At 38.7% G+C, this 12,785-nt stretch overlaps 1 protein-coding gene across 2 annotated transcripts in view; it reads right to left on the bottom strand.

Moving 5' to 3' along the window:
• LOC124720147 (sorting nexin-13-like) overlaps positions 1–12,785 on the bottom strand; it is a 411,803-nt gene that overhangs the window by 48,691 nt on the left and 350,327 nt on the right. For both annotated transcript variants that reach the window (XM_047245452.1, XM_047245453.1), the window contains one exon: positions 9,170–9,282. In XM_047245452.1, the coding sequence (XP_047101408.1) occupies positions 9,170–9,282 (113 nt within the window). The remainder of the gene's footprint in view (positions 1–9,169; positions 9,283–12,785) is intronic.

The following is a 12,785-nucleotide window of genomic DNA, read 5'->3' as shown; positions in this document are numbered from 1 at the left end:
TTATATTACAGGTATTTTTAAAGCCTGTTTTACCTGTTTTTGTTTTGGTTAAAATGAACAGTTGAGATTGCAATAATATTTGTCTATTTACCAGTTTTGGCTTATGTTAAAGCCATCTTCAGAATTTTTGGATCCCTAAGGTTGGTGCTGACTGCTCCTCAGTTTTCTTGGTAGCATCACGAGAAAACCGAGGAGCCGGTGTAACATTACGAGTAAAGACAGCTGTAACGGAACTTGAATAGCGTAAAGTTATCGTTAAAAACGCACGCCGCGCAATTTGTTATGATTTGGTCGGTCATAATAGTAGTAACATGCTTTTGAATACAATTAAAATATAACGGCGAGACCTGTTTAGCGTTATTGGAAATAATATGTAATAAATTAATGATTAAGGTAGCCGATCCTATAAGAAGAGGTAAAATTGGGCATATTAAGGTGTTTTGCTTTATATCGACTAAGCCGATGATAAGGCGTCTTTTTTTTCCGTTTACTCTTAGAAGAAAAAAAAAAAAAAAAACCAGTAACGAAGTGCTAATTGTGCGTTGTGAAAAATATAGGGGCGAATTTTAAATAGCTACAGTGTATAATCAGACTAACAAATGGACATTCAGTTACGCGAAATAGCGGACAGTGAAGTGTGGTCATTAAATTGAGTACACCTACAGGGCGGTCAATTCCAGGATAAGTCTATTCGCGTCTCACGAGGCACGCGGAATTGAGACCGGTTTTTTTTTATTATATCACGGAGAGCGGGCTTCAATTTATAAAAAGGAGAAAAGCTGTATCATTATCATTGACTGTTGGTGTTATGCAACCAAAACTGTTCATCAAAGGGTTTCGGTGAATGAGTGGTGAATGCGAAATGAAACTGTGAACGAAGTTATGTTAAATAAAGCAGAAGAGACAAGACAGTTTGGTCGTATCTGTTATTATTCCATAAACCGTAACATTTATTCTCGTTGTACGAAGCCTTTATAGACGATCGTTATGACAATTTGCTTTGAAGGGATCTCGTTACGAGTTAAGTTTTGGGGACCTGGTCAACAGGGGATAGTTCTTAACTACTGTAGCTATTCTGGAATCAGGTGCTACCGTGACCGTTGTGTGTTGTCTATGGCTTAAGGTCATCATATCTCATGTTCTAAGATCGACGCGCCTTTCCTCTTGGTATAACGGTGTCTCACGGTAACCACGACAACGCAGACGGCGAAGGAAGATACGGTAGAAGTGGCGCCACAACGTGCGGCTCGATCGAGGAGGATTGCTGCATCGAGTCGAGTGTCATCCGGATTCACGAACCCTCGAGTTGGAAAATATTGTAGCAGCCAGTGAGTCTGTCCAATGAAAGAGGTATTCTTCAATAATCGCTAAAAGTGAGCGATACTACCAGGTATGATTAAAATAACTGTATAATTATAAAAAAAAAAGGAAGTTGAGACTTGTGATTTCGGAAGATAAATATATATAAATACATAGTGAAAATAAGTGTATGTCTTGGTAGTGAATAATCATGTCAAAACGAACGAAAAGAATACATGATAATGTGCAGTTGAGTAGAGTAATGAGTAGAGAGAGAGAGGAAAGTGAAGAGGATAGGGATGATGCATCCCATGAGCTCAATGTGGGACAGGAGACGTGTACAGATAATAATACAGTTATTGATTTAGAGCCGTTAGGAGATTCAAATACAATGATAAGTAAGGTAAGCAGCGTGGGAGAACATAAGATCTTGAGGTTTCGGATGTAGATCAGCAAGTTGATCCTCAAAATGGAAATATTAATCAAAAAATGCTTGATATGCTGGTATCAATAAATACTCAAATGGGTGTAATGAATGGAAGACTTCGTTCACTAGAAAAAGATAATAAGCAATTAAAACAGGACAATCAAAAGTTAAATGAAAAATTTGAGGCCAAATTTGGTTCATTAGAAGTTAAAATGGATTCTTTGGAAAGCAAACTGAACACCTTTGATTATAAACTGGAAAATACTAAGAAAGAATTAAAGGCGGACTGGGAGACTCAATTAAATGCGAAATTTGGAGAACTAGATGTAGAGTTTTCTAACACTTTAGAAAAGCAATATAATAATTTAATGGGAAAACTTCATGACGTAGAAAAGAAATATGAGGTAGTTTCGAAGAGTTATGATGGCCTGTCCAACAGGATGGTTAAGTGTGAAAGCAGCTGTTTCAATGCTAGCGCACAGATAGAAGAGCTTTCGAAACAAATAGTCGAGTTTGAGTCTGATGCTCGTAAGGGGATTGACAAGTATTTAGTAGATCAAACTAAAAGACTTGACGAAGATCTATCTGAATGGATAGAAATAAAAAAAAATGAAACTGTAGACAAGGTTAAGACTACTATTGGATCCCAGCCAAATGAAAATATCAATGAGCACCTAAGTAGAAATGATGAATTAATTAAGCTCTTCACTAGCGAATTTCAGAAAATAAAAGACAAAATAGTTGATGAGTTACCTAAATGGCAAAAGGAAACCAATCATAAATTGGCGGAGTTAGAACGAAAGTCATCACAAAATTTGTTGACAGAGGACGAACGTTCGGAGAATAGGTCGAAGAACAACCGAACATGTGATAATACGAAGTACAATTGTGGTGAAAAATTGCATTGGGAAATTGATGATTCGGTTGGTAAAGATGATGATTCTTTTGGTCAGCGAGGATATTTGTCTTCTTTAAAGGTGGAGAACAGCATTTTTAAAAGTAGACAATTCCCAACATTCTCCACTGAAAAGAACAATCTGCATCCGAAAATCTTTATCAATAATTTCGAAAGAATATTTCCGCGTAGCTGGTCAGAACACGACCGACTTCAATTTATAGTATCCAAAATTACCGGAGAAGCCGCATTACGGGCCGCCGATGTAAGTGAAAGTTGTCATACTTGCGCTGAGTTTGAACAACTTTTTTTGGCTAAATACTGGTCGTCGAGTAAACAAGAGAAATTAAGAAAAGAGGTTTACCAACCTGAGTATTTTAACAGTAAAAGGAGTACTTTAAGGCAGTATTTTGAAAAGTACATAAATAAGACACGTTATTGGAGTGATCCAATTTCTCACAAGGAAGTGATCAGAATTTTGAAGGGAAGGTTGCCCATAAATATACGTGAAAAGTTAATAAATGTTCCTGACCACGATGTAGAACAATTCTTGTCAGTGATTGACTCAATAGATATGATTATGGAAGACGCAAGACAAATGAGTAGTAATCTAATGTCGACTCACCCTCATAGTAATACGAATAATTATAATAATAATTTAACGTATGATAATAATAATACCGAAAACCAGGTCAAACCCGCATCACAGGAGCGTGGACAATCTTCATCCTATGGTTGCAATAAAAACAATGATTATAATAAATATAGAAGAGATACTTACTGTGCTAGAGGTAAACCTCGATATGGTGACGCGAATGTGCATAGTAGTGATATTAATAAGGGTAACAGGTACCCAAGTGATGAACCCAATTGCATTCGACCTTGGGAAGATAATTCGAAGCATAATGTTCATCGGCAGGATGGAACAAATGCCTCGAGTCCTCATCCAGCACAAGGAGTTATACCAATGGGCAAAGGAGCCTCCAATGTGCGACAGGGTGAATACCATAACTCAGATCATACTGTACGGATTGTGGAAGTTCATGAACCCCCACCGATGACTCAACGAGATAGATTAAACTAATACCAGTCACCAAATGCCTTCCTAGGATGACTGGAAAGGAGAAGGAAGGCAGGCATCAATTTGAACTGAGAGTATTAAGGTATAATAATGATCAGGATATAAGGAATGAATTAATTGAAGAAAAACCTGAAGTTTCTAATAAATGTGGACAAATTTTACAGGCAATAATTCCAACAAGTATAAATAATGTTGATGTTGAAATATTAATTGATACTGGAGCAACTATTAGTGTCATGACGTTGGACTGTTTAAAACAGATAAGCCGAGGGGTAAAAATGCCCACTTTTCCTATTACAGGATGTACCGTGTCTGGCGCGTTCAGCGCAAAAATGCAAAAAGTTGTGAAACAGTTACGTGTTGACGTTACAATACAGGGGGCTCAAATAGAAAGTACATTCCTGGTTGTTCCTAAAATGACAGTACCATGTATCTGGGGTTTGGATTTTTTATGTGAGACCGGTGCAATCATTAATTTAGAGAAAGGTGAATGTATATTTAATTCAAATGGTAATGTTTTGACAACTACCCTGAAAAAGGGCCGAGTAATTCCAAATCAATTGTGTATGAATCTAATGGCAAAATATGTCAGTATTGATGATGAAAATGTGTATGATATATGCCTTATTGAATGTTCTGAAGAAATGATTGATAAAATGTCATTGCAGGAAAAGGTGTTAGAATCAGAATATTTATCTGCTATCCAAAGGGACGAACTGTACTACTTGTTGGAAGCATATCAGTCAATTTTTAGTAAACGTCCGGGTATAATAAAAGACTTTGAATACCATATAAAGACGTATGCACATAAACCCTTTTGTCGTACTTCCTATTCTATCCCATGGACAAAGAAAGAAGTAGTCAGAAAGGAAATCAATAAAATGTTAGAATGGGGTATTATTGAGACCTCAGATTCTGAATATTGTAACCCTCTTGTGGCGGTAATTAAACCCAATGGTGACATCAGATTGGTGTTGGATGCCAGAGAGATCAATAAGATCATTATACCTGTACAAACGCGACCGGAGAACCTAGAAGAGTTAGTACAAAAGTTTTATGGTGCCCGCTTCTTAACTTCTTTGGATATGCGTAGTTCATATTGGCAAACTAGAATATCGAAAGAATCTAGAAAATATACTGCATTCGTTTTTCTGGGCCGAAGTTACCAGTTTACCGTCATGCCATTTGGGTTGAAAATAAGCGGTGGTGTTTTCATATCGGCATTAGATACTGTACTGGGCAGAGACCTTTTGAATGAAGTTACTTTATATGTGGATGATTTGCTAATTGCTTCTGAAACTTGGGAGGAACATTTGGACTTATTAAGAAGAGTTTTTGCGAAATTTTTGGAATACGGAGTTACTGTAAATTTGAGCAAATCCAAGTTTGCTCATAACCAATTGAAATTTCTTGGACATATAATCACTCCTGAAGGGATAAAACCAAATCCTAAAAAGATGGATGCGATTAACAGATGTGCTTATCCAAAGAACAGAACGGAATTAAAGTCATTTATCGGCTTAGTTTCATTTTTTCGACGATTTTTACCCAATCAGTTAGGAAGCCAAGACTGTTTGTTACGGCTGTTAAGAAAAAATGTCATGTGGGAGTGGAATTCCGAATGCACGCAAGCTTTTGATAACATCCGCAATGCTTTGACTAATGCTCCACTGTTACATCATCCGAGACTTGATCAAGATTTTTATATTGCTGCGGATGCTTCTGAAACAGTATTGGGTGCCACTCTTTTCCAGATGGACAATCCAGAAGATATCAGTACCATCAAGATAATTGGGTTTGCCAGCAGAACACTCTCTAGCTGTGAACGTGCATATTGTACTACTGAATTGGAAGTACTGGCCGTGGTCTGGTCACTTAGAAAGTTTCGCTATTTTGTATATGGAAAGAAGATCATTGTATTCTGCGACCACAAAGCTTTATCTTTTATTTTAACAGGAAGGATGTTCCATTCACGTTTAACCCGGTGGGCCTTGCTACTGCAAGAATATGATATTACGCTCAAATACATCAGAGGGAAAGACAACATCATAGCCGATGCTCTTTCAAGATTACCGAAAAGAAAGAATGCTGACAAGTGTGAAGAACGGACTATTGACTTTAAAGTCATGAATTTATCAAGGCAATATTGTGAGAGGCAGATTTCACAGCTATCTCGAAGTCTTCCACAACTGCAAGAAGATGATAAGTTGTGGAAAGCCATTAGGCATGCTGTTGAAAGCAAAACGCTAAGTCACTCTGAAGAACAGTATCAATTAAAATCCGGAATATTGTATCGGAGGAAGGATGAAGAAGATGTTTGGAAAGTTTGTGTTCCAAATAAATATTTAGAATCACTAGTATGGTACACTCACTTGAATTGGGGTCATTTTGGCGCCGCTAAATGTACAGCCAAAATAGCACAATACTGCTATCATCCAAATTTGGGACGAATAGCTACAAATATTATTAAGAAGTGCAAAACATGTCAGAAGGCGAAACCCATAAACTATTGTCGGAAGATAGAATTACATCCTATCATCCCACAACAACCTTTACTGTTGGTGTCATGTGACGTCTGTGGGCCATGTCCCATGACACGTGGACGGTTCAAATATGTATTGGCTTTCTATGATCTCTTTTCAAAATATGTGAAATTATATCCTTTGAAAAATCTCCACGTTCGACCCATGTTACGCAAATTTATCAACAACTATATAACTGAGCTTGGCAAACCTATAATGATCTTGACAGACAACGCTGCTTATTATACAAGCAAAGTATGGAGAGACACTATGAAAGAACAAGGAATCCAGCACATTTACATCTCAAGATTTTACCCTTGTGGAAATCCGGTTGAAAGAATCTTCCGAGAGTTGAACCGATTTTTACGGACGTACATACCCAAACAACATTATAAATGGATCGATTGGATTTATGAATTTGAGAAAGTGTATAATGACTTACCACACTTATCGACAGGTTATTCACCTAACCAAATAGTATTTGGTGAAAGTATTGTGCCAGAATGGATGAAGAAATTACCTGCAATAGAACAAAAGATTACCAAGAAAGAAGATATGGTGAAGAAGGTCTACGAAAACCTGAAGCATCAAGCACAATTGAGAAAAACCCGTTTTGATAAAAATGTGAAGAAAGTAGTCACATATGATGTAGGGGAAGAAATTTTATTGAGAAATCACCCAAAAGCATCAACCAGGAAAAGACTGAATAAGAAATGGCAATATTTATATACAGGTCCATATAAAATGAAGGGAGCTACCTCCTGGCAGATTGTGATACTGATGTAATTAAAGGCTTGTTCCCTCACATAGACCTGAAGAAGTATTTATCAATAATGAGCAAAATATAGATTCAAGAAACACTGAATGATACCAAGACTACACTCAGTGGACTAAATAAAAGCACCAATGGATAAATACTAACTTACAAAGAAAATTAAAGAATGTACCGATGATTTTCATGAGATACCTTCTTGGTATCAGCAACATTGACGACGCTGAAATACGATTTATCCTCTCACTGAACGGCGAGGATGGATGATTTGAAAGTGGAATTAAGAGGAAAAGAAAAGGACCAAATCCTCTCTGGATAAACAAGTGGCCTAATAAGGGTTTTGGCCTAGGATGCCAATCGTCGAACCCGGCTGTGATCCCTGCCTTGCACAGTCGGTTGAAGAACTGAGGGCTTCATCAAGAAAAAAAAATGTGGTGTGAATATGAAGTGATTAGTGCGAAGTGCTTCTAAGACAACCTATAAACAAATGTGGAATTTAGTTAAGGGCATTTTGTCTAGGCCCATTAACTCAACTTAAATATTGTAGAATGTATGTACTGACTTGTTGAGTGAATCTGAGAGTGAGTGTATCCGCCGAAACAAATACCCTCTCCCGTCACAGTACCCAAAAAAAAATAAGCCTGTTCTGTCTGGAACCCTCTTCAAGACATCACAGTCTGGGGGGCCGTGTAACATTACGAGTCAAGACAGCTGTAACGGAACTTGAATAGCGTAAAGTTATCGTTAAAAATGCATGCCGCACAATTTGTTATTATTTGGTCAGTCATAATAGTAGTAACATGCTTTTGAATACAATTAAAATATAACGGCGAGACCTGTTTAGCGTTATTGGAAATAATATGTAATAAATTAATGATTAAGGTAGCCGATCCTATAAGAAGAGGTAAAATTGGGCATATTAAGGTGTTTTGCTTTATATCGACTAAGCCGATGATAAGGCGTCTTTTTTTTCCGTTTACTCTTAGAAGAAAAAAAAAAAAAAAAAAAAAACCAGTAACGAAGTGCTAATTGTGCGTTGTGAAAAATATAGGGGCGAATTTTAAATAGCTACAGTGTATAATCAGACTAACAAATGGACATTCAGTTACGCAAAATAGCGGACAGTGAAGTGTGGTCATTAAATTGAGTACACCTACAGGGCGGTCAATTCCAGGATAAGTCTATTCGCGTCTCACGAGGCACGCGGAATTGAGACCGGTTTTTTTTTTATTATATCACGGAGAGCGGGCTTCAATTTATAAAAAGGAGAAAAGCTGTATCATTATCATTGACTGTTGGTGTTATGCAACCAAAACTGTTCATCAAAGGGTTTCGGTGAATGAGTGGTGAATGCGAAATGAAACTGTGAACGAAGTTATGTTAAATAAAGCAGAAGAGACAAGACAGTTTGGTCGTATCTGTTATTATTCCATAAACCGTAACATTTATTCTCGTTGTACGAAGCCTTTATAGACGATCGTTATGACAATTTGCTTTGAAGGGATCTCGTTACGAGTTAAGTTTTGGGGACCTGGTCAACAGGGGATAGTTCTTAACTACTGCAGCTATTCTGGAATCAGGTGCTACCGTGACCGTTGTGTGTTGTCTATGGCTTAAGGTCATCATATCTCATGCTCTAAGATCGACGCGCCTTTCCTCTTGGTATAACGGTGTCTCACGGTAACCACGACAACGCAGACGGCGAAGGAAGATACGGTAGACCGGCAGCACCATCCATAGGGGCCAGAGTTCTGAAGATGGGTTTCACATAAACCGAAACCAATAAACAAACAAATATTACTGTGATCTCGACTGTTCATTTTAACTTAAATATAGCATCAAATCACTGCTCTCTGCAGACAATATTGTCTAAATTGATGTTTACATTTCATTTAAGAGCTGCTCGTAGCTAGCATTTTTACGTGTCAACAGAATAGGTCACCAGAAAACTGTGTATTATTATATACTGCAATTAACTAGTAGCATAGTGCCATTAACTGGATAAACTACCAAAGGGTATTTCTGTTAATTGGAAGTCGACTGATCAGATATCTGTTAGCAAACTGAACGTCTCACACGATTTACAGAGGAAGTCCAAACAGAGGCCGCGATTACGAACTTGCCCAGCCGGCTGCTCTCGCTAGCAGGGGTCACAGCGCCGATCCCAACTCACCCGACAGGCTGGACAGCAGCGCCACCTTGGCGGCCACGCGAGTGCGGCTGCGCGTCGCCTCGTCCCGGGGCGGCCGCCCCTCCGCCCGCGCCCCGTTGGGCCACAACGCCTGCCTGCGACACGGGCGACAGGTCGTGAGAAACTGCACTGATAAGCTGCACATTTCCATACATAAATACAACTGTGTATACAAACGTGTATTTAAAAAACAATATTGTGAAACCTCCGGTAGCTGCTGTCATGCGTATTTGTTTATCGACAACCCGTTCTGGTCGTGTGACCATATCTGAGGCACAGATACATCCGGTTACAGATACAGATACAGTTACATCAGGTTACAGGAAGGGTCCTCTGTGGCGAGTACGTAACTGTCAGTCTTAAAGATACCTATGTTTGAAATTAAGTGTCAGTCACACTCAGAGATACCTGCATGACAGTCAGGACACTATAATGATACCCAAAATAAAATGAAACAGCAATGAAAGAATTAATAATACTAATTTTAACTTCGAACATGCTTCCAAGGTAGCTACACAATACCATGAAAATTGAGCACAATGGACAGTCAAGTCTCAGTATAGGATGAGAAAAGGCGTACGCTGATTAGTATTTCAAAAATAACTGACTTAACTGTTAATATGTTTATCCCACGGTGAGGTAAGACGGTCAGTGGCTTTACAGAATAATGTCTGTAGTTGCCTACAAAACCACAACTGTACCTGTGTAGCAAATCGCCAAGAACAAATGTCTTTCCTCGGGGCTCCATAAATATGGAAATTGCATTCCGTGCAAACTCTGCTCCCTCCTTCAGAATGGAACAGTGTGGGGTCACACCGCTGTGGATGCGGTGGTTGTCGGCAAGTTACCGGTCCGAGGCTGCTCATCAACACTGATGTAAATGACATTTGTGCAAACAGTAAACAACAAATGGCATCACACCTGTGCCACTATCTGGGGAGGTATATAAGAAAAGCGACATTTTCTCTCGTTCACAGTCGTCTCTAGATGGTCGCAGGCATAAGACAATCTTTTTTATGGGTTCTACTGCTTGCCTTTTTCTTCATGTTCTAACTGGTAAATTTTGACTAATTTTCAAGGTCGTTTTGTTGTTAAAATTGACAGCTCTGATGGTAGTGGTGGTGTCGGTAATAACATCACGCATCCTACAAATCGGCAAACCTACGAAGCTGATGGAGTAGCATCGAGTCCATTACATGTACCAGATGTCAATGTATTAGAACGTGGTGCATACAGTATTTGGGCATACAATAGATCACAGTTACCAGACACATCAGATACTTCATCAGATGAAGGAGGTGGTCTCATTCCCCCAGAACAATTTGGTGAAATAATGTATATATCTACATCTACGTGATTACTCTGCTATTCTCAATAAAAGTGCCTGGCAGAGGGTTCAATGAACCACCTTCAAGCTGTCACTCTACCTTTCCACTCTCAAACGGCGCACAGGAAAAATGAGCAATTCAATTTCTCTGTGTGAGCCCTGGTTTCTGTTTTTTATTGTGATGATCATTTCTCCCCATGTAGGCAGGTGCCAACAGAATGTTTTCGCAATCGGAGGTGGAAACTGGTGATCGAAATTTCATGAGAAGGTCCCTGAAATTTCATGAGAAGATCCCACTGCAATGAAAAAGCCTTTATTTTATTGATTCCCACTCCAATTCACTTATCATTTCTGTGGCACAATCTCGCCAATTTCATGATAATACAAAGTGAGCTGCCCTTCTCTGAACTTTTTCGATGTCATCTGTCAGTCCAACCTGATGCGCATCCCACACCGCACAGCAATACTCCAGAATAGGGCGGACAAGCGTGGTGTAAGCAGTCTCTTTAGTAGACCTGTTGCACCTTGTAAGTGTTCTGCCAATGAATCACAGTCTTTGGTTTGCTCTACACATTATCTATGTGATCGTTCCAATTTAGGTTATTTGTAATTGTAATCCCTAAGTATTTAGTTGAATTTACAACCTTCACATTTGTGTGACTTATTGCGTAATCAAAATTTAGCGAATTTCTTTTAGTACTCATGTCAATAACTTCACTTTTTTCTTTATTCAGGGTCAATTGCCACTTTTTGCGCCATACAGATATCTTATCTAAATCATTTTGCAATTCCTTTTGGTCATATACAAGACAGTAAATGACAGCATCATCTGCAAACAATTTAAGAGGGCTACTCAAATTGTCTCCTATCTCATTAATATAGATCAGCAACAATAGATGGCCTATAACACTTAGCAACAATAGATGGCCTATAACACTTCCTTGGGAAATGCCAGACATTACTTCTGTTTTACTCAATGACTCTGCATCTTATTACTATGATCTGTGACCTTTCTGACAGGAAATCACAAATCCAGTCGCACAACTAACGCGATATTCCATAGGCATGCAGTTTGGTTAGAAGATGCTTGTGAGGAACGGTGTCGAAAGCCTTCTGGAAATCTAAAAATATGGAATCAATTTGACATCTCCTGTTGATAGCACTCATTACTTCATGAGTATAAAGAGTTAGTTGTGTTTCACAATAATGATATTTTCTCAATCCATGCTGACTATGTGTCAATAAATCATTTTCTTCGAGGTAATTCATAATGTTCGAACATAGTATATGTTCCAAAATCCTCCTGCAAATCAACTTTAGTGATATAGGCCTGTGGTTGGGTGGATTACTACTATTTCCCTTTTTGGGTATTGGTGTGACTTCAGCAATTTTCGAGTCTTTAGGTGCGGATCTTTCGAGCTATTTCATCAGCATACTCTGAAAGCAACCTGACTGGTATAAAATCTGCACTGGAGACCTCGTCTTTATTAAGGGATTTAAGCTGCTTTGCTACACTGAGGATATCTACTTCTGTATTTCTCATCTTGGCAGTTGTTCTCAATTGGAATTCAGGAATATTTGTCTTCTTTGGTGAAGGAGTTTCGGAAAACCGTGTTTAATATCCCTGCTTCTGTGGCACTTATCAGTGACTTCAGCCTTGTTATTGCACAGTGAAGGTATTGACTGCGTCTTGCCACTGGTGTGCTTTATGTATGGCCAGAACCTCTCTGGGTTTCCTGCCAGATTCCAATACTGAGTTTCATTGTGGAAATTATTAAAAGTATCTCGCATTGAAGTAGGCGCTATCTTTCGAACTTTTGCAAAACTCTGCCACTCTCAGGGATTTTGCACTCTTTTAAATTTGGCATGCTTTTTTCACTGGTTCTGCAACAGTGATCTGACCTGTTTTGTGTACCATGGGGTATCAGCACCATCACTTATTAATTTATGTAGTATCTCTCAATTTCCGTTGATACTATCTCTTTGAAATCATTCCACATCTTTTCTACGCTTACATGATCAGAATGGAAGGGGTGGAGACTGTCTCTTAAAAAGGCATTCAAGGGCATTTTTATCAGCTTTTTTTAAATAGATGTACACTGTGTTTCTCTTTGATGGTTGAGGGTGTTACGGTATTCAGCCTAGCACCGACTGCCTTGTGGTCGTTAATCCCTGTATTCGTCACGATACTCCCTATTTGTTCAGAATTATTTGTTGCTAAGAGGTCAAGTACGCTTTCGTAACCATTTACGCTTCAAGTGGACTTGTCTA

Source organism: Schistocerca piceifrons, chromosome 11, assembly GCF_021461385.2.
Source record: "Schistocerca piceifrons isolate TAMUIC-IGC-003096 chromosome 11, iqSchPice1.1, whole genome shotgun sequence".
NCBI lineage: Eukaryota > Metazoa > Arthropoda > Insecta > Orthoptera > Acrididae > Schistocerca > Schistocerca piceifrons.
Note: the sequence above shows the minus strand (reverse complement) of the source record. Positions and strands in the feature narration are given on the sequence as shown.